General features: G+C 41.0%; 1 protein-coding gene across 2 annotated transcripts in view; it reads right to left on the bottom strand.

Annotated features, from left to right (window-relative positions):
- The window catches only part of LOC138966387 (hillarin-like), a 73221-nt gene that overhangs the window by 37381 nt on the left and 13715 nt on the right, over window positions 1-22125 (bottom strand). For both annotated transcript variants that reach the window (XM_070338605.1, XM_070338604.1), the window contains exon 2: window positions 19776-20373. In XM_070338605.1, the coding sequence (XP_070194706.1) occupies window positions 19776-20366 (591 nt within the window). In that variant the 5' untranslated portion in view covers window positions 20367-20373. The remainder of the gene's footprint in view (window positions 1-19775; window positions 20374-22125) is intronic.

The following is a 22125-nucleotide window of genomic DNA, read 5'->3' as shown; positions in this document are numbered from 1 at the left end:
TGGAAAGAGAGGGTGGAAGCTGGCGAGGGGGGATAGGACACAAAGTTCGACAGACAGAAACATGATAACAAGAAAAATGTTCATTCAAAATGAACAGCGTCGATGCAATGTCCACCAAAGATTTATTTTGGGAAGTGTTAAAAGGTTAGGGTCAAAAGTCAATGAATTGCATGTTGTGCTGGATATATAAATTGTTTATTTCAGTCAATGCTTGCTATGAATTGATCAAACAGCCACAAGAAAAAACAAGTCGCGTAAGGCGAAATTACTACATTTAGTCAAGCTGTGGAACTCACAGAATGAAACTGAACGTAGTCCGCCGCTAGTGCAAAAGGCAGTGAAAGTGACGAGCCTGTTTGGCGCGGTAACGGTTGCGCTGTGCTTCATAGCACGCTTTACTGTACCTCTCTTCGTTTTAACTTTCTGAGCGTGTTTTTAATCCAAACATATCACATCTATATGTTTTTGGAATCGGGAACCGACAAGGAATAAGATGAAATAGTTTTTAAAACGATTTCGGAAATTTAATTTTGATCATAATTTTTATATTTTTAATTTTCAGAGCTTGTTTTTAATCCAAATATAACATATTTATATGTTTTTGGAATCAGAAAAGGATGAAGAATAAGATGAACGTAAATTTGGATCGTTTAATAATTTATTTATTTTTTTACAATTTTCAGATTTTTAATGACCAAAGTCATTAATTAATTTTTAAGCCACCAAACTGAAATGCAATACGGAAGTCCGACCTTCGTCGAAGATTGCTTGGCCAAAATTTCAATCAATTTGATTGAAAAATGAGGGTGTGACAGTGCAGCCTCAACTTGTACAAAAAAGCCGGATATGACGTCATAAAAGACGTTTATAAAAAAAAAACAAAAAAAAACGTCCTGGAATATCATTCCCAGGAAGTCTCATGTCAAATTTCATAAAGATCGGTCCAGTAGTTTAGTCTGAATCGTTCTACACACACACACACAGACACAGACACAGACACAGACACACACACACACACACACACACACACACACACACACACACACACACACACACACACACACACACACACACACACACACACACGCACATACACCAAGACCCTCGTCTCGATTCCCCCCTCTATATCAAGACATTTAGTAAAAACTTTTTAATTAAAAAATAGAGCTTGTTTGAAACAGGTAGAAAGGAAGAGTTGATATTGCAATATCTGTACGTGGGAATGTGGTGAAAAAGAGTGCTAAAAGTAGTAAGTCGGCCTCAGATCCATTTCAAATATTTATTGCAGAAAAACAAAATACAAATTAAAAACAAAACCACAGAACCATTACCAGGTGTCATAGGAATGTTTGAAAACAATAGTTTTAATTTTACACTGTAAATACAGGAATCAGAATTAAACACCTCAAATTGGCACATGCATAATGAATCACCTGGAATTGCAACAGGGAGATACTGAAGTAATTGGAAACAAACACTTGAAATTGACAGAGAAACAATTGAAAATATATTACTGACATGAGCGTACAATATTTTAATGGAAGTGCATTTTTAGCACGAAGCATCCGCAGGAGGATGCACTAACAATTACATAGTGCCACAAAATGTGTACGGACATTTCACAACCGTGCATTATTAGCACAGAACACATACATGGGGGCGCACAAAACATTATTGTACCATGATGATGATCGGGATTGTTGAAGATCTTTTCTTGTGCAAGGCGCCCCTGTATGACCGCAACTGATCCAACCGGCCGCATCTGAACAAACGACGTCGAAACGGCGCGAAACACGTCCTCTCGGTTGGTCTCGGATTGACTCGGCTCCTCTCGGTCTTTTTTTGTGTGTCTTTTTTTCTTTTCCTTATGGTCGGAGTGGTATATTTATGTACATCTTAGATTAAAAAAAAAACCGAAAGCTGTGTTTAATCGTTTCGCGTAAATTGTACATTTTTTCAGCTTTGAAATTGTTTTGGCTTGGAGAGTCAGCGCGCTTTGGCTTGGAGACTAATTCTCCACAGGCACGTTCTTCCCAACCACAGATACCAGCGTCGTCCGCGACGCTGGAATGAGACAGAGACAGGACTTGCAGTTCAGGAAGGTACCGTAAGTGAATTTGAGTGCTTGTACGTTTCCAGCTTTGTTTTTCTCTTGAATTATTTTACGAAAGTCCTCTGGCGCCTTGCTTTAAGTACAGCTATAAGTACATGATTGTCTGTATCTGTGCATCTGCAAAACATACACACACATCCACACCCCACCCCCCCCCCCCACACACACACACACACCGCCGGTCCCAGGCACACACACACCGCATACGTGGCACACAAACTTACACACATAACGACACACACACACACACACACACACACACACACACACACACACACTTTCACTATAACTAAAGCCAACACTCAAACACACAGGAAAACAATTATCGACCAGCCCAGACTGTTCTTTAAAAACTGCTTGCTAGCGGACACAGAGTTCATTATGTCACTCGGTTAGCCGATCACGTCTACCCCTATTAACCATCCGACCATGGACTTTAACGTTCATGCTTGACTGGCGGATAATGACATGTCTGATCGTAACGACGTGAGCGGTTCCAGACACGCACGATTGAACACCGATTGCAAGCAGTGTGTTCAGTTCCAGAGTTTAGATGTATCCAAGAATATCGGAAGCTTGGAATAACTAACCTTTTTGATTCATTAGAATCTCTCTCTCTCTCTCTCTCTCTCTCTCTCTCTCTCTCTCTCTCTCTCTCTCTCTCTCTCTCTCTCTCTCTCTCTCTCTCTCACTCTCTCTCAAGGCACTGTAAAATGTGGAGTCCCACAAGGTTCTATCCTTGGTCCCTTACTGTTTGGACTATACATTAATGATTTACTATTACACCTCAAACAAGAAAATGCTGTAATTGATCTTTTTGCGGATGACTCAACACTTCACAGCAGCAATACAGATATAAATCTCAAAGGTACTCCAAGAAAGTATAGCAAATATTAATGATTGGTGTAATTGTAACACTAACAGAATGGCACTGCATCCTAAGAAAACAAAAAGCATGTTAATAACCACAAGACAAAAAACACCAGCGACAGTCTCTGAGCCTTGATCTTATGCATGGTACAGTTAGCATTGCTCAAGTCCATCAACACCGTGTGCTTGGAGTTGTAATTGATGCTGAACTTAACTGGCGCTCTCACATTGATACAGTTTATAAACGAGTTTCCAGGAACCTTTTCTTACTTAACAAGCTTTGGTGCGTTGTTTCTGTGGATGCCCTCAAAATGTTTTTCCACGCACACTGTCTCTCTCACATTTGCTATGCATCTACTGTCTGGTGCAATACCAGTGATGTTCATATGAAGAAAATAAACACACTTCACAAGAGAGCAGGGATGTCGTTAGGCGTCGGACATCGGACATATAACGATGAAAATCCCCAAATGTCCGATTCACATTGCCGCATGTCGGTCAGATGTCCTATCGTTTTAGCCTGAGCGTGGTCATTGTCCGATATGTACTCCATTCCTTCGGACAGCGCGATATTCTATAATTTTCATTTCAAGATACAAATCTTCTAAAAGACCGAACGCTCTTGTGTTCAGCTGACACTGAAGTTGCCAGTGCCGCGTGCGGATCTTTTCTTTTGTCGGGAATTCCCAAACCGTTTGCGGTATGCGCCGTTTGGGTATAATCGTCTCAGTGCAGCGCACTGATCTAAAAATAGTGGATTATTTTTAGATCAGTGCATGCTACAGGAGTACGGGAGACAACTCCAAATGACTAAATTTGTCGTCTGTTTTTTTTTTTTTGATACGAGACGAAGCACCGAATTATGCCGCTGAAAAAAACCCTAAAGCCTGCAAAAGATCAGCATTAGATCAAACCGATCATTTTGTTTTTCAACTTTTATCCAAATCATGCAGTTTGTAATCAAAGTAAGAGCTCTGAAGTTGTTCAAGTTGGTTTCTTTTTTGTGGTTTCTTTGAAACTAAACAAATACAACATTATACGCACACTGTGTTGATGTATTTACTATATTATGTGTGTGTTCTACAGCGCGCGCGCGTGGGTGTGTGTGTGCGTGTGTGTGTGGGCGCATGACTTTGGAACAATTCCATGGAATGTGTTATAAGCTGTTTGGCGCAAATTCATAATGTCCTATTACACTTTCTGAAAGCGGTCAAATGTCCTATTGATGCTGAAGAACTCAGGACATTTGTCCTATAGGTATGAATTTGTAGCAACATCCCTGAGAGAGGTGTAAAGTTATTAAACCGAGATCCCAATATGACTACTCAAGAAAAATACACTCAACTGAACATTCTTCCGCTACAACAGCAGTTCTTTTTAAATGCTAGTGTTTCATGTTCAAAATGTACAACCATGAAACACCTTCATACATCCAAGACCTGTTTGAGCGTCTTCCTGGTTGAGCGAGGCTTTTGAACTATACGCTACCGCTCCCACGCATTGATTTGTATAAATCTAGTTTATCTTACTGGGGATCGCTTGTGTGGAATTTACTTCCAATGTACTGTAAAACATGTCAAATCCTTTCGTCTTTTAAAAAAAATGTTCGAAAATATCTTTGTCAAAAATAATTCTCTCCCTACACTTGAAAATCATAACTGTTACTGCATCACATCTTAATCATCATTTTATTAATCCATGAACCACGTTATTATATCTAGTGTTTTTGTTAGTTTTAACCTGATTACAAATTCTTAGTTAATTAGTTATTCGTTTGGCTGTTTAAAACATGTTATATAAATATATAAATGTAATGTATAATGTCATGAAAGTATTAAACAATGGCGACTGCACGTGAAACGTCGCTGTTATTCGTTCCGTGTTCGTCATTTTAACGTAAGTACATTGCTTTTTGGTCTCTTTATAATGTCATGTATGTCTAAAAGGGACAGGTTGGAAGATTAGGCATCGCCTAAAACCTTTATCCCTTTGTATTAAAGTTTTGAATTTGAATCTGAATCTCTCTCTCTGCTTCTGGTTTATTCTTCTAATGGAAGAGGGCTGGGTGGGAGTTGGGGGTGTGGCGAGTATTTTTTTTCTCATTGTGGTAGAACTTGGCAAGAGTGGGGAAGACAGTGGCACAGTCTAAGTGTCCCATTTTGCACACGTTTTGCTTCGTCAACTTTGATCTTCACCACAATCGTGTATTGACCTAATTTCTAAGAACATGTGTTTAGCCAATCAGCAAATGACAAACGAGTCCAGTATTACAACACCTAACACACACATACTCTTCGTCACGTTTTCGTCAGTCAAAAGTGCACACAGAAAGAAAACAAGTCGCGTAAGGCGAAATTACTACATTTAGTCAAGCTGTCGAACTCACAGAATGAAACTGAACGCACAGCATTTTTTCACCAAGACCGCATACTCGTAGTTTCGTCAGTCCACCGCTCGTGGCAAAGGCAGTGAAATCGACAAGCCAGAATAGTGCGGTAATGGTCGCGCTGAGCGGGATAGCACGCTTTTCTGTACCTATCTTCGTTTTAACTTTCTGAGCGTGTTTTTAATCCAAACATATCATATCTATACGTTTTTGGAATGAGAAACCGACAATAAATAAGATGAAATTGTTTTTAAATCGATTTCAGACATTTTATTTTAATCATAATTTTTATATTTTTAATTTTCAGAGCTTGTTTTAAATCCGAATATAACATATTTATATGTTTTTGGAATCAGAAAATGATGAAGAATAAGATGAACGTAATTTTGGATCGTTTTGAAAAAAACATATTTTTAATTCCAATTTTCAGATTTTTAATGACCAAAGTCATCAATTGATTTTTAAGCCTCCAAGCTGAAATGCAATACCAAAGTCCGGCCTTCGTCGAAGATAGCTTGGCCAAAATTTCAATCAATTGTATTGAAAAATGAGGGTGTGACAGTGCCGCCTCAACTTTTACAAAAAGCCGGATATGACGTCATCAAAGACATTTATAAAAAAAACACCAATGTCTGGGGATATCATACCCAGAAACTCTCATGTAAAATTTCATAAAGATCGGTCCAGTAGTTTACTCTGAATCGCTCCACACACACACACACAGAACTATTTGTGCACTCGATATAAGAGATACGATGCAGATTATGTTGTTATGCCCATTGTGCAGGGAACGTAAGGAAGATGAGTTTCATTTTGTGCTTTGTTGCCCCGCACTTCGTGATTTGCGATGCCAGTTTATTCCTGCAAAGTTTTATAGAAACCCAAGTTTACACAAGTTTTCTATGCTTATGGCATCTGTGAATAAAGGTATTGTTCGAAAGTTGTCAGTTTATGTGTACAAAGCATTTCGGCTACGTAGTGTTGTTATGTCTTAGTTCATGTAAGCCTACGATATATTTTATTTGAAATGTAATGTCTTAGTTCGTGTATGATTTATTTCATTTGATTTGTGTGCAAATGTCATTATGTCATTGTATATATGTTCACCCCCCTCATAAGGGGCTATGGCCTAAATGAGTAAACAATCCAATGCAATGCAATCCAATCCACACACACACACACACACACACACACACACCACGGTCCTCGTCTCGATTCCCCCCTCTACGTTAAAACATTTAGTCAAAACTTGACTAAATGTAAAAAGTGTCTAGCTCAGTCATCAGTGGATCACACCAGCGACTGAACCGTGGAATCCACACGAACGCGTGACTGGCCATCGCTCCCCACTTTCCACGAGGAACCGCGAAATCGACATGGAACAGGCTGCATGAACAGATTTGTTATTTCAGAAAACACCTGCCCCGCTTTCTTTGCCCAGGGGAGAAGACACGATTGTGCACTGATGGTGTATCGACCAGAAGGACCTGTCGCAGTGTGCATACGGGCCTGGGCGAAGCGAATTGCGGTATGCAAGACATTTTCGGACCTCCATTTGACACCCTCCTCTTCAGCTTTTTGAGAACGACGAGTTTGACAAGAAACTTGAAGAAAGCTCTCTATTACGGATAGAGAGAGCCTTCCTGTCTGTTGGGGAGAACGGGGGCAGGGGGAGGAGGGAGAGACATTTTCGGACCTCGATTTGACACCCCCGGCTCCTGTTCAGCTTCTTGAGTACGACGAGTCTGACACGAAACTTGAAGAAAGCTTTGTCCATTACGGATAGAGAGAGCCTTCCTGTCTGTCGGGGAGAACGGGGGCAGGGGGAGGGGCCTGTGAGAGGGAGGGGGGGGGAGGAGGGAGAGACATTTTCGGAACTCGAATTGACACCTTTGTCCTCTAGATCCCCAAGTGTCTTTCATTTGCTTTTTAGAGTACGCTCATAAGCCTAGCTTGTTGTGCTCCATGTTCCTTATTATTTTCATGTATGCGGCAATATTCCAATGAAATTTACTGAATAAACTTGTTTAAACCAAGTGTTTTTAGAACGACGACGAGGATGACATCAAACCGTATGTAAGCTTTATTCATTACAGTTATAGAGAGAGCCTGTCTGTCGGAGGAGGATGAGGTTGGGGATTGACGGAGGGAGGGAAGAAGAAAAAGAGAGAGAGAGGGGGGATGACAGAGAGTGAGAGTGAGAGAGAGAGAGAGATCTGTTGTCTCGAATACTGAAAAAAAGCGTACAGCAGTTGCGTTTTTCAAAACGAAGTAGGACACGCAAGAACAGGTGGTATGAATCCCCAGTCTTCCTTGGTAGAATAAAAACATAATCAGAACTTTCACTGTACCCCAACCCCCCCCCCCCCCCCCCCGCCAAACATGCAACGCACACAAAACGGACAGTTATGTAACACTAACCACAGGTCTACCACTATCCCAGAGCCAAACGCTACTGCAAAAAGTGCTAATACACTTTTCCACGGGACACCGTGTCACTTTAACCGCTGGCTTGGCAGAAAGCCCCCTTTCTGTGTCATCGATCTGTAGGGTTTATGGGATTTTCGCTTTGTGTGCATGCCGGTGTGCTTAGTAGAAATTCCGCCACACAAAGAAAAGCAGTGAATGTCTGCTTTCAGAAGCGTCTTCATTCACAAAATCGAATGCACTCTGTAAACTGTGTGCTTAGCCTTTCTGTCTCTTTACGGCGCGCTGCACAAAAAAACATGTTAGGCCTTGTTCGATTCTTGTGAGACTGCAGCTCGGAAATGAAAAAAGAAATATTGAAAAAATATGTTTTGTTTCTACATTATTATGCTTTCATTTTTTCTTGTTTTTGTTTTCGTTCATCTTGGTGTGGTTTTTTTTCCATGTTCTTTCTTTATTTCTTCCTTTCTTTAGTTTCTAGCTTAAAACATGCTCGAAGGCCAGGGATAGCACAAATAGAATATATATGTATCAAGAAAAGAAGCAATACAAGTGATGTGTTCAACGTAAGTATTGTTTTTGTTGATCAGCGACACAAACGGGTTTGGGACACCCTGGCTTCACTTACGTATCTGTGAAGCATGTGTTTTACTCATAGCGTAAGATCGCCATGGTTTTACAATAAAAAGAAAATCAGAATTAGTTTGTGTTGTTGTTTGAATGTATGCCTTTCACAACCACTAAACTTGCGCGCAAAACAAACAAATTCAAATAAACTTTGCTCTGTCGAATAGTATAATATTCTAATGAGGGTCACTCAGCACATACGAATAGATCTTGCCCTTGGCTAGCTAACTTACATGATCAGTGAATGTTTAGCACTCCTGGTCGCAATCATTCAGGCGGGATCACGATTTAGGAAGAAACTCGCGCGAATATAACACACTGACTGCGCTATGCCAGTCAGAAATAAATTTGACATTTCTGCTTCGTTTGGTAGAATACATGCATGTCATTCCAAAATCGATAAGGCGTGACAGCTCCATATCTTTCAACTGCAATATGCTGCGACCATTCTTTTTAATCAAAAACACGTTGCACCCTAACTTCGATCCATTTCGGTGCACGAGCCACACACACACAAAAATCGAAGAATAAAATGAGGAAAAAAGCAGATGATGGACTTTCTGCACTGATTTTGACGTTTCTTTATCAACTCTTACGAAGCTTGAATGTTGCTGATTGTATCACTCTTGCTAACTGACATATACAGTGGAACTCTCCTTTCCTCCTTTTCAATACATTTCTTTTTAGATGTTTTTGTTCATAATCATAACCGCTGTAAATTAACATCCATTAACTCATTGTCTCCCAGCTACCCAGGTACGGATATATATCCGTTCTCACTCATATGGCTCTATTTGACCATGTACGCATATATCCGCTCAGACTGTTAGCTTCAGTCGCTTCCTGTAACGTCCATCTAACGCCTGCATTCCAGCGTGTTGATACACAATTACTACACAGTTACTACAATTCTGAGTGACCTGCTGCAGCACAGCTGGTCTCGGCTAAAAACAAATCGGTCAACATTGGTGGGGTAGAAAGTGTTAAAAAAAAACTCCCTCCTTTTTACATTTAGTCAAGTTATGACTAAATGTTTTAACATGGAGGGGGGAATCGAGACGAGGGTCGTGGTGTGTGTGTGTGTGTGTGTGTGTGTGTGTGTGTGTGTGTGTGTGTGTGTGTGTGTGTGTGTGTGTGTGTGTGTCTGTGCGTGTGTGTGTAGAGAGCGATTCAGAGTAAACTACTGGACCGATCTTTATGAAATTTTACATGAGAGTTCCTGGGTATGATATCCCCAGACTTTTTTTTTCATGTTTTCGAGAAATGTCTTTTATGACGTCATATCCGGCTTTTTGTAAATGTTGAGGCGGCACTGTCACACCTTCATTTTTCAATCAAATTGATTGAAATTTTGGCCAAGCAGTCTTCGACGAAGGCCGGACTTCGGTACTGCATTTGAGCATGTAGGCTTAACAATTAATTTATGACTTTGGTCATTAAAAATCTGAAAATTGTAATTAAAATTATTTTTTTATAAAACGATCCAAAATTACTTTTATTGTATTCTTCATCATGTTCTGATTCCAAAAACATATAAATATGTTATATTCGGATTAAAAACAAGCTCTGAAAATTAAAAATATAAAAATTATGATTAAAATTAAATTTCCGAAATCGTTTTAAAAACAACTTCATCTTATTCCTTGTCGGTTCCTGATTCCAAAAACATATAGATATGATATGTTTGGATTAAAAACACGCTCAGAAAGTTAAAACGAAGAGAGGTACAGTAAAGCGTGCTATGCAGCACAGCGCAACCGCTACCGCGCAAAACATGTACAGGCTCGTCACTTTCACTGCCTTTTGCACTAGCGGCGGACTACGGTCATTGTGAAAAAATGCAGTGCGTTCAGTTTCATTCTGTGAGTTCCACAGCTTGACTAAATGTAGTAATTTTGCCTTTCGCGACTTGTTAAGACCTATTTTTCTCAGATTTTTCGAAGCCTTAGAAGGGGGTTTCACTGTAGCCAACATCTGAAAGGTTTTTAGTAATGGCAATCAGCTACACAAAAATCCCAACTCATCCTTAATACTAATAGCAATTTAGAACTAAGAAAAACCTTGGTCCCGTTGCTCGTATTTCATTTTTCATGCTTCCATGTCTTGTTTACAACGGTTGTAACGCGCGCGAACCCACGGATTAAATATCTGTTAAAATCTTTAAGATACATAAAAGGTCATTTTTTTCCTTCGCCGCCATGCACAATTAACTGTTAACGCCGACAGATACTGGCACTGCATTATAAATTATGCAAAACGCAACCTCATTTTTTTACCTTGTCGTTGCAAAAACCTTTTCAATCTTCTTTATGAAAAGAACATCACATTTATTCACACAGAACATGACACTGGTTTGCAGCTCAGCAGATGGGGCAAGAAAGTGAACAAAGAGGAAAGGGTGGCGGGGGAGTACGTATTCTTTACAACTCCCACCGTAAACAACAAAAGAAGCTGCATTTTTAGCGAAAACATTATTTATAAAAAGCACACACAGACAACAAAGGAGGAAAAGAAGTGTGGGAGGGAATGTAAATTAAACTGTTTCCTCGTAAAAAGGAACAAGATCACTACGTGGTCTATCCGGGTGGCTTTAAAGATAGAGACAGTCTCCTACTGTCAGTTCGCTCTGTCGCAAGCGCTGTGTCACTGTTTAGGTCTTAGGCCTTCAAAGTTCCAGGGTGGTTTATGTTTTCTTAGCGTCAGTCCGTCCCTGTGTCTGTCTGTTTGTCTATATATGTGTCTTTTCTCTGTGTAAGAGAGTCTACATGCCTGCGTTGAAGCTGTGGATCAATAGAGTACCAGAAAACTAGACAGCTTCCGGGTTAACACTTTCGCGACGGGACACTGATAAATCAGTACCAGCGCTGACACGCCCATGGACGGGAAGCGCATTTTTCAGTACCAGCCATAGAGGGTACACGACTCGTGATTGCTTCCCGGTTTTTGAAGCTTGCAAATAAATTGAGTTGTTTCCCTTGATACACTTGGCGTCCCCTTCTGCCATTTGCAAATCCGCCTGATTTGTGTGCGTTTTTGAGGAAAAAAAATGAATCAAAGGCGAGCCTTGTCTCGGGAGGAGATTCTCCGGATGTTGGACCTAGAGGATCCCGTAGAGCATGATTCGGACGTATCGTTTTCGCCTCACGAAAGCGATACAAGCAGTGAAAGTGAGGAAGAAACAGTCCCGTTGTTGCTAGTACGAGTCGGCAAACTACACGTGGTTGGCGGTGATACTGCTAGACGAACATGTATCTCGGAATCGTGCAGGAGCTATGGGGGCGTGGCAGCACTGATAACAATGGATGGCTGGAGCCTTCAAATCCTTTTGGAATTGTTCATAGGTGTACAGTTGGTACTTTGTTGTGAAAATGTGACTTATATTCAATATGGATTACCTAGACATCATTTGGTGAGTGTTAGATCTACAGTTTTGTTTCATTTGAGTCAGGATGCTGTGAGTGAATGCGTGATTTGCTTGTTTTTTTTCTTTGTACTGTCTCCTTATTTCTGTGTACAATGTTAACAATATTTCAGCTAATTCATAGGTTTTACACCTTGTTTGGTTATAACATTATTTATAATATTTTCTGTTAAAAAATAACTTTTAAAAAAAGCAGTAGAAAATAAAACACACACAAAAAAACGTTAAAAAACACAAATTATCCCCCTTTCACCCCCCTTTCACCCCCCTTTGCTAAAACAAATCGCGTGACAAACTTATAAATAGCACGACTGAACTGGGCATCCATTTTTGAATTAGTACACAAAATTTGGTGGTGATTGGACTTAATTCAAGCTTGCTAGACAGATTTCTTTACAGTTACTGATTTTTGGGAAGTTTCTTGGTGGCAAGCTTGGGCAGGCAGGACGTAAACGCCGTGGCAGTGCTAGTCACAATAGTGTTAAGACCGATTAAAATGTCCTTAATTTAATGGGTAGACAAATGGAACTGACGGTTCAGTTTGCAGGAATCTTGGCATGCGCGCTGTGAATTCTAAGCGTTACTTAACCGAGAATGATTGGTAAATTCAAATTGTAATGCGTTAAACTAACGACCGACGAATGGCCTTTATCCTATTATTCGTTACTATCGAACCATCATGTCAAATTTCTGGAAAACTAAAATAAGAAAGAAAGAATCATTAACTTCAAATTATGATGGTGCGTTCGCGACCTTTGAACACCGCCTCGCCTAAATCCTGAAATTACTTATCATCAAATTATAATGTTTAATTCGGGGTATTTCTGAGAGAGGAGAAGTATCAAGGAAGAATAATCAGTAAGTAGTTATCATAAAAAAGGCTTGTCAAATTCGGTGTAATTGTTTTAGGGGGAAAATGAATGAGAAGAAAATAGTAATTTCAATTAGCAATGCGTCTTTGACCTTTTAATGACCGATGTCTAGACTTAGCCTTGTCATCAGTTACCATCAAGCAGTTATGTCAAATTCGATGTCTTTTCTGAAAAAAAATGAATGGCCCGAAAGCATAACCTGATAATTCAAATCGTAATGTGTCAACGATACGTCATTTGAATGACCCTTGGTCTAACTCCGTGCAATTAGTTGCATCAAACTGTCAAATTCGGTGTATTTTCTCAGCAAAATGAATCGGAAAGGATCAGACATGGGACAAGTTTAACCGGTCGGAACTGACGATAAACTGTGAGGCAATACCTGCTTACTTGGTCAATATATATGCTTGTCGCACGAAATTATCATGATGGATGGAAAATCCCTCAGGCGAACCATTAGATTTGTCATTGGTCTGTCAACGGAAGGCTACCTGCCTTGGGGGTGATATCAATTACTGGCCTTGTTTTATTTGCTCTCTCTCTCTCTCTCTCTCTCTCTCTCTCTCTCTCTCTCTCTCTCTCTCTCTCTCTCTCTCTCTCTCTCTCTCTCTCTCTCTCTCTCTCTCTCTCTCTCTCTCTCTCTCTCTCTCTCTCTCTCTCTCTCTCTCTCTCTCTCTCTCTCTCCCGTCCTCCATCCTGCAATCCTTTGCTACTCAGAGTCCCTTTCTACCAATCTGTATTCAGATAAGTGAAAACTACCCAAACTACGCTGATAACACCACATATTGCTATTTCATATGTTACGTGGATTTCCATTGGTCAATTGGGCAAAATTGAGCTCAGTGCAAAAGTGATATCGACGACATTTCCGTCGATATCAGTTTTGATATCGACGACCTCTTTATTGCTTCCTCACTTCAAAAACAAAAACACCTAAATTTAAAAACAAACAAAAATATATGAAAATGTAATTATCCCAGAATTTAGTTGAGCAAGTGACTAAAGACTTTTTGAAAGAAAGGACATTTTGAAATACTGAAAAGTACAAGAAAAGCGTGAACAAAAAGAAATAATAATCAGAGGGAGGGATATGGAACAGCCAAAACTGAGACAAATACTTTTGTAATTTCTTTACAGTAAATACAAAATGTCCAGAGAATTAGCAATATATCTAACATTGACTGACTGTGTGATGATATCTTCTGCTATTGGTCTGTTTCGACAGTGATATCAAAATCGAGACCGGAGGTCTCGATTTTGATATCACTGTCTCAACAGACCATAGCAGAAGATATCATCACACAGTCCGTCAATATTGGGTAATAATTATACTACTGAGTTTCTGTGCACAGTGGAAGCAGATAAGTCTGACTGGGAGGTCTGTGGAAACGAAAGAATGTTGCGAGATTAAATAGTTTTACGCCAAGCGTTCCTGCAACCTCCAGGACTAAGCGTGCACACACAAATTAAAACTTGGATTCAAATAATTCAACATATCTCACACTTTCTTTCTACAAGCATGTCTCACTGTTGATTTAATGTCTTACACCAGAAGTCTAGTATTTCATTCACTTGTGCTTACACTTTATATTCTGTTACTATCGCAAGCGAGTGGCACGTGTGATGTGAACACTTTGATGCTACATGTAATACTTAGCAAAAGCCGATTTAAAAAAAAAGATCACCATTATTGATTTAAGCTAATTTTGCAATTCCGATTTGATGGTGTGACTGAGCTTCATAAGTTCTAGTATTCAACATCTGTTATTCTTGCTAAGCTCTTGTTGATCTTCTAAGAACAGAAAAAGGTGTCTTTAGCAACTCAAAAAATAGACGAAAGGGGAACAAGACGGACTCTGATGGCGAGAAAGAATGAACCATTTAGAGAGAGAGAGAGAGAGAGAGAGAGAGAGAGAGAGAGAGAGAGAGAGAGAGAGAGAGAGAGAGAGAGAGAGAGAGAGAGAGAGAGTCACCGATTCTCTTCGATGTTTATTGACACATACAACTAAAATATCAAAGATTAAATTGTGAGTGTTATACAGATGATAATCCTTCCGGCGCTAAACAGTCGTGCGTGACAGCAACAAAACATCAAAGAGAGCTAACTGCCATATGTCACACTCTGTGACCGACCCCTTTAGAAGAGATCATTAACAGATTGATTGATCGTGGGCGATTACAACGCCTCTAATAGTGTATCAAAGGTCATCTCACGCTCAGCAAGTAACTGTCGCACAATCCTGTCGAAGGCTGTTAAAAAGACAGATATGGACAGGAAGGTAGATTGACACACAGGTAGGCAGGCAGGCAGGCAGGCAGTCAGGCAGTCAGACAGACAGACAGACACTATCAGACACTCTCTCTCTCTCTCTCTCTCTCTCTCTCTCTCTCTCTCTCTCTCTCTCTCTCTCTCTCTCTCTCTCTCTCTCTCTCTCTCTCTCTCTCTCTCTCTCTCTCTCTCTCTCTCTTAAAGTGTATTCCTCAACCTCTACAGGGTTCGGTTGACACACCACAGCAAATACGCGAAACACAATTGAAAAGGTGAAGTATGTTTAAGAAGCTTTCTATGCTCATGAAGAATCGATATAATATATATGCACATGGCTGGAAATCTGTGTATGAATTGTCGTCTATATCCCGGCCAATAAAATAGCACAAAACCTCACAAGTTTCAGCTACACACCCTCTAAATCCATGAAACATTTAGCACACGCCCTCTGTGGTACATGGTTTCTGTTTACTTATCTGTGGTACCATAACGGCATAAGTATGCAGTAGGGGTTCTACTAACTGCAGTTACACACAGTGGCAATTCAAACGCACTGTTGGTTCAAATAAACATATGTTGGCTGAGCCCGTGTCAACGGTTCACTCTAATCAGTACTCTAGACCCCAATCCAAACAAAAGCCAAAGTGCCCAATACAAGAAATACAATCAGCCTGCCCCAACACAACAGGCCATTGCTCTGAAAACTGGTCAGCAAAGGCAACATGTATCAGCAATAAAACTGCGTGGTGATCCCAGTACAACATTGGACAACTTTAGTCATGATTGAAATACATCTTTATCAGCGATAATCAATATATATATATATTAATAGACTACAATATATATATTTATTCCCCCCTCTGCTTCTTTACCTCTGTAAACTTGTAGGGGTAGTTATTTTTCGATAATGACCCAGCAACCAAACAAATAACGACCCAGCAACAGCCTGAATCCTCGATAGTGCAATGGGTTGAGAAGCTGTTCTGTTTCGGTACTACTTTTTTCGACTGAAAAGTTCCGAACGCTCTAACGTACGAAGTATACATCTCTGGAGCAAACAATACAAACATACCGCATCTAAATTAACAACTACAGGCCTGAACACATGAATCTCCATATAAAATCCATGAGTTCGGTTGTTTTCTGAGTCTAGATCAGACGTTCATCACAAGCAATTTCCCAAGACAAGTAACTCATACTTTGTCTAGCGACAAGAGTAGTTCCCCTTCTTTTCACTCAGTTTCTTCGACAACAGACTGCAATCCGACGGTCAGTTTTCAACAATATTTCATTTAATAAACAGATCACACGCAACCAAATGCACACATCTCATCAATTTAAACAACATAAAGCGGTTTCATACACTATTTTCCCCAGAAAACTTAACTTCATACAGTTTTTAACGTTGGAACACGGGTGCAAAAGTTCGTCTGCTAGTCCCATTTGACGAAAAAACATTATCCTAAACGATACCAAAACATATACAGAACACACAATATCTGCCTTTGCCGCCACAGCAGAATAACAGCATATCCGTGTACTTGATTTTAGCCCAAAATAGGAAAACTGACAAGAAGTGTTAACAGAATGGAATGATTTGCACGGAACTATACAACCGCGCATTAATCGATCGCCTGCGCAGGTTGACTGGTTGAGAGAATAGGATTCGATCAAACTTTCGCAAAAAAACTCCTCTTTTCTTTGAATAACTGAAGAAAGGAGGAATAAAGAGGTTACACACCTCGTCTCAGTGATTATAAAAAATAATGGTCTCAGTTCGCGGTCATGAAAAAGCTCGCTAAAGCTCGCATTTTTCATGATCCGCTAACTTCGACCATTATTTTTGATAATCACTGAGACTCGGCATGTAACCTCTACTTATATAGACTGCATGGCTACCGAGTAACTGCTAAACACAGTGGCAATTACGCTCCCCCCGCGGGTTAGGGGGAAGAATTTACCCGATGCTCCCCAGCATGTCGTAAGAGGCGACTAACGGATTCTGTTTCTCCTTTTACCCTTGTTAAGTGTTTCTTGTATAGAATATAGTCAATGTTTGTAAAGATTTTAGTCAAGCAGTATGTAAGAAATGTTAAGTCCTTTGTACTGGAAACTTGCATTCTCCCAGTGAGGTCATATATTGTACTACGTTGCAAGCCCCTGGAGCAAATTTTTGATTAGTGCTTTTGTGAACAAGAAACAATTGACAAGTGGCTCTATCCCATCTCCCCCCTTCCCCCGTCGCGATATAACCTTCGTGGTTGAAAACGACGTTAAACACCAAATAAAGAAAGAAGCAATTACGTACATAGAAACAGTTTACCCTACACATAATGGCCATTACTTACATTGAAATAGTTTACCCTCGAACAAAATGACTGACGAGAAACTGCGATGTGATTCCAATACAAATGTTTTAAAACTTCGGTCATGATTTTCTGTCATGATCCGACCGGGAGATCCTTCATACAACTGCGCCACCAAGGATACAAACACGTCGTCCAAATAAATGCACTACATTCCCAATACAAGGCAATGTTTACTTTCAACTGTATCCAATTGTACATGGACTAAGAGCCCAGTCCACTGTCAGAGGAAAGCTCGAACGCATATCAATATAACATGGAAATCTATTAATCGGGTGGCTGTCCCGCATAACGACCGAAAAGAATAAAGGCATGTAAAACAAAACGTACCAAGACTCCATGTTGAACAGATGTTCACTCCTTGCAAAGCCTTTGCTGTGGCATATGCAGTTAATGCTAAAAAAAATTGCTGTTCTCAACTAGGAAATACATGTTACCACAGGTAAACCAAAACAAAAGAAAACCAAGAAAACATAGATGCAAAGTGGCTATCCGTCTAACTGATCGATACCTCCAACACACTAAACATGATCCACAGACTGTTTTCCAATCGTTTATGATAAACAACAACAGTAACACGTGCTTGTGTGAACATTGTTTCTGCTTCTTCCATCGATGTGTGAAGCCACAGTATGACATTCAAAGAAAAACGTACTTCATCTCTTATTAAGACCGTACAATGCAGCTCATCGATTTCTCGCGTTATGCTTATCGACCAAGAGGCAAACGCACGTGGATAAAGAACACTGTCACATCATATGGACCAACAAATTAGCAGCAAAATACCGTCAGCTGCTGTAGCTGTGTGTATTTACGAACATTTCTGTCATTATTAACTTTGTGCGAGTCGTATAGTTTGTCATATTCGCATAACATACCATTGAAAATGCATTGGAACTCTCCATAGGCCTGCGTTATAAAATGAACGAAATCCAGTTTGTGAAAAGCTACGTTTCATCGGCATTGAACTCAAAATCCTGAACTGACATTTTCCTGTGTTAATTTTGATGTTTATGTTGCAAGCACAGCGATGCAGATTACCACATAGCAAGCAAGCTGGCCAAATTCTCAAAATTGCAAACCACGTGATGAGTTCCAAGGTTCTGCGTTTGGAAAAAACACGCAAACACTAAAATCAACGCTTTCAAGATGGAAACTGAATGGCTTCCACTTGAAAGCACAAAAGAGTCCTAAAAAACCTACGCGTGATGTCGACACAAACGACATGAAAGGAAAGAATGCAGACGCAAACAGACTCTCAATGGCTGAGTCAATAATCATATTGGGTTAAGCAAACTCCTGTCGAGTGAAAATCCAAACAAAATGAGTAACTCGGAGGGCGCCAGAGTGTTGGTGGCCTTACAGCTAGGAAATGAAATTACAGCGCAAGGATTAACACTTTAAAATTCAAGCTTGCAAAAGGATCTAGGGTAAGCTTGAAAATAAATAAATAACCGCTCCCCCCCCCCCCCCCTCACACACACACACCCACCCCACGAAAAAAGACGTTTCGACGCAGTAAAACAACAGTGTGTCTCACGACCACAAAGATAAACAACGTAGAAGAAGAAGTTCGCAATAAGATACATGTAACATGTCTATAAACTATCAAGACAAGTTCCTTTGGTTTATTTCTGTCGAATAATTCTAATTTTATCTGACTTCAATACCAAAAAAACTATTACGTGATGGTCTGGGGGGTCCTTGTTCGAGTTAATGTTGCAAAGATTCTCACACTCGAGCTAGTAAGATCCATACCATCCTTGGTACTGCTGAAAATTATACGAATTTGACCTCGCGGTAGTCCATGAATGTCGTGTCAGATTTCATTGTCATCATCGTCGTCTCTTTCATCAAACGACAGTATAAGAAAAATACAAGCTTTGGCCGTATCACTGTGTTTTCTCTCTCAGACCTAGGCAAGTACAAAACAGCTACAAAACCACCAACACCACCAATAACAAACACAATACAACCAAACATAAAACAACAACATCATCCACGACAACAGAAACAACACCTACAACAACAACGACAGCAACGACTACAACAACGACGACCCCCACCACCACCATCACTATCACCATGATGTCGATGATCACAACAAAACAACACAGACAACAAAAACAATCACTTGAACCACAGACAACAGTTTTACATAAATGTTACAACAAAAGCAATCACTTGAACCACAGACAACAGTTTTACATAAATGTTACAACAAAAGCAATTACTTGAACCACAGACAACAGTTTTACATAAATGTTACAACAAAAGCAATCACTTGAACCACAGACAACAGTTTTACATAAATGTTACAACAAAAGCAATCACTTGAACCACAGACAACAGTTTTACATAAATGTTACAACAAAAGCAATCACTTGAACCACAGACACACAGTTTTATATTTTCTGTACTCACAATATGCGGGGGAAAGTGGTGCTTATCCAGCTTCCTCTGGTACCTCCTCTGCAGCCGCTGAGCATCCATGGCGCCCTTGATATGCAGGGCGTTGCCATCCACGCCCGACGTGTGGGCCTGGGGAACATCATACGCCCACTTCTTCTGGGCGTTGATGGCGCTCCGAATCTCCATGGCCTCTCCGTCCACCGTGGGCACTGCACCCTGACCTCGTATCTGGCTCAGCTTGGCCAAGTTCCCGGCACTGACGTCCTGCTGGGCTGCCATGGCGCGCTTGATTCCTAGCGCCTCTCTGTCCATGCCGGACCCTCCGATTCTCGGCACGTGCGAGTTGCAGTAGATCTCCGGGTCGGCGCCGTCGATCTGGTTGCTCCAGTAGTTCTTGAGGGTGAGGACGTGGCCGCAGATGTAGCACTTGAAGCAGGTCTTGTGGAAGACGACGTCGTGCACGGGCCCCATGCGCTCCTGCTGGTAGACCATGGCGCGGCACCTCTGGCACTTGTTGGCGTTGGATTGCGGCGGGAGGAAGAGGGAGGACAGACGGCGGAACCCCCGCGCCGCCGCGTCATCCTCTCCTGTCATCGTCGCCATTGTTGGCCTGTGGACAGTATGACATGACAGAGGTTCAGACAGAGATCAACTGGTTAAAACTGAATGGCGATACCAGCAGACACACAGTCACAGCGCTGACTTTATAAGTAGTTTTCCATTAATTTCACGAATAAGCCATGAAGACAAAGAGAGGGTGGAGGAAAGGAGGGGGGGGGGGGGGTAATTGAATTTGAAGAGGCTAAGCATGTCGGTCGCCAATGCCCTCCTCAACGGCCAAGTGTCAACCCCTCATTTACACATTCTGATTCTGATTATAATGGTAGGTCGGTTATAAGGCTGCACGTCTAATAGAGCTTGTGTCTGATAAGTGCAAGAAACAAGCAGATGTGATGGATGTGCGTGCGTGTTCGCGCGAGTGTGTATGCGTGCGTGCGTGCGTGCGTACGTGCGCGCGCGCGTTGGTATCTATATATATATACGACTAGTGTCTGTGTGTCTGTGTGTCTGTGTGTCTGTGTGTCTGTGTGTCTGTGTGTCTGTGTATCTGTCTGTGCGCGATGCACGGCCAAAGTTCTCGATGGATCTGCTTCAAATTTGGTGGGCATATTCAGGTAGACCCGGAACACGACACAACCTGGTCGATATTTCAACACGTGCTCTCAGCGCGCAGCGCGGAACCGATTTTGGTTCCACCTCAGCTATTTTGGTTCCACCTCAGCTACCCGGGCCCCCATACCGACACACCATAGCCGCTACACCACATCACAACGCCAAAGTTCTCGGTGGATCTTTTTCAAATTTGGACACCGTATTCAGCTACACCCCGGACACAATATCATCGATGAGATATTTCAACACGTGCTCTCAGCGCGCAGCGCTGAACTCATTTTCGTTTTTGTGTTCATTTCACCATTATAAGTAACTCTTCCTTATCTTCTCCAGTGTTTGGCGTTTATCTCCCTTCCTTCGTGTGGCTTTCCCGTTCAGTTCTAAGTTACTATTACTATTTTTAGAATGTCACTGCGCTGTCAACTGCGCTGTCCACAACGCTTCCCTTGCACCCGTAAGTTGTTCTTACTGTCAAAGTGAAAAGGTCGAATCAATTTATAGCCACGCGAAAAATACACTCTCACCTATCTCTATATATTTATAGATACAGATATATGCATATATATATACGGCTTCTCTGTGTGTGTGGGTGTTTGTGTGTGTGTGTGGGCAAAAACCTGTGTATTGTAGAGTTCTGTTTGTGATGTGGTCTAGCGGCTTTTGTCTGTCTGTATGTTCTGGCATGTGAGAAGCCACAGCAGATAATATAGGGCCAAGAAATAAGCTCTAAAATTCTCAATCCCGTTTGACAGGACTTCGCCTTCAAAGGTGATTGTGGTGAACCGCCACGCTGTCTGTCTCTGTCTCGCGCCGTTCACCCCAAATTCCCGTTTCTGAGTAACTATTTTTAGAATGTCACTGCGCTGTCCAGAACGCTTCCCTTGCACCCGTAAGTTGTTCTTACTGTCAAAGTGAAAAGGTCGAATCAATTTATAGCCACGCAAAAAATACACTCTCACCTATCTCTATATATTTATAGATATAGATATACATATATATATATATACGGCTTCTCTGTGTGTGTGTTTGTGTGTGTGTGTGTGGGCAAAAACCTGTGGATTGTAGAGTTCTGTTTGTGATGGGGTCTAGCGGCTTTTGTCTGTCTGTATGTTCTGGCATTTGAGAAGCCACAACAGATAATATAGGGCTAAGAAATAAGCTCTAAAATTCTCAATCCCGTTTGACAGGA

The sequence above is a fragment of the Littorina saxatilis genome, linkage group LG5 (assembly GCF_037325665.1).
Source record: "Littorina saxatilis isolate snail1 linkage group LG5, US_GU_Lsax_2.0, whole genome shotgun sequence".
NCBI classification, from domain to species: domain Eukaryota; kingdom Metazoa; phylum Mollusca; class Gastropoda; order Littorinimorpha; family Littorinidae; genus Littorina; species Littorina saxatilis.
The sequence above is the reverse complement of the archived record's forward strand: the minus strand, read 5'-3'. Positions and strand labels throughout refer to the sequence as shown.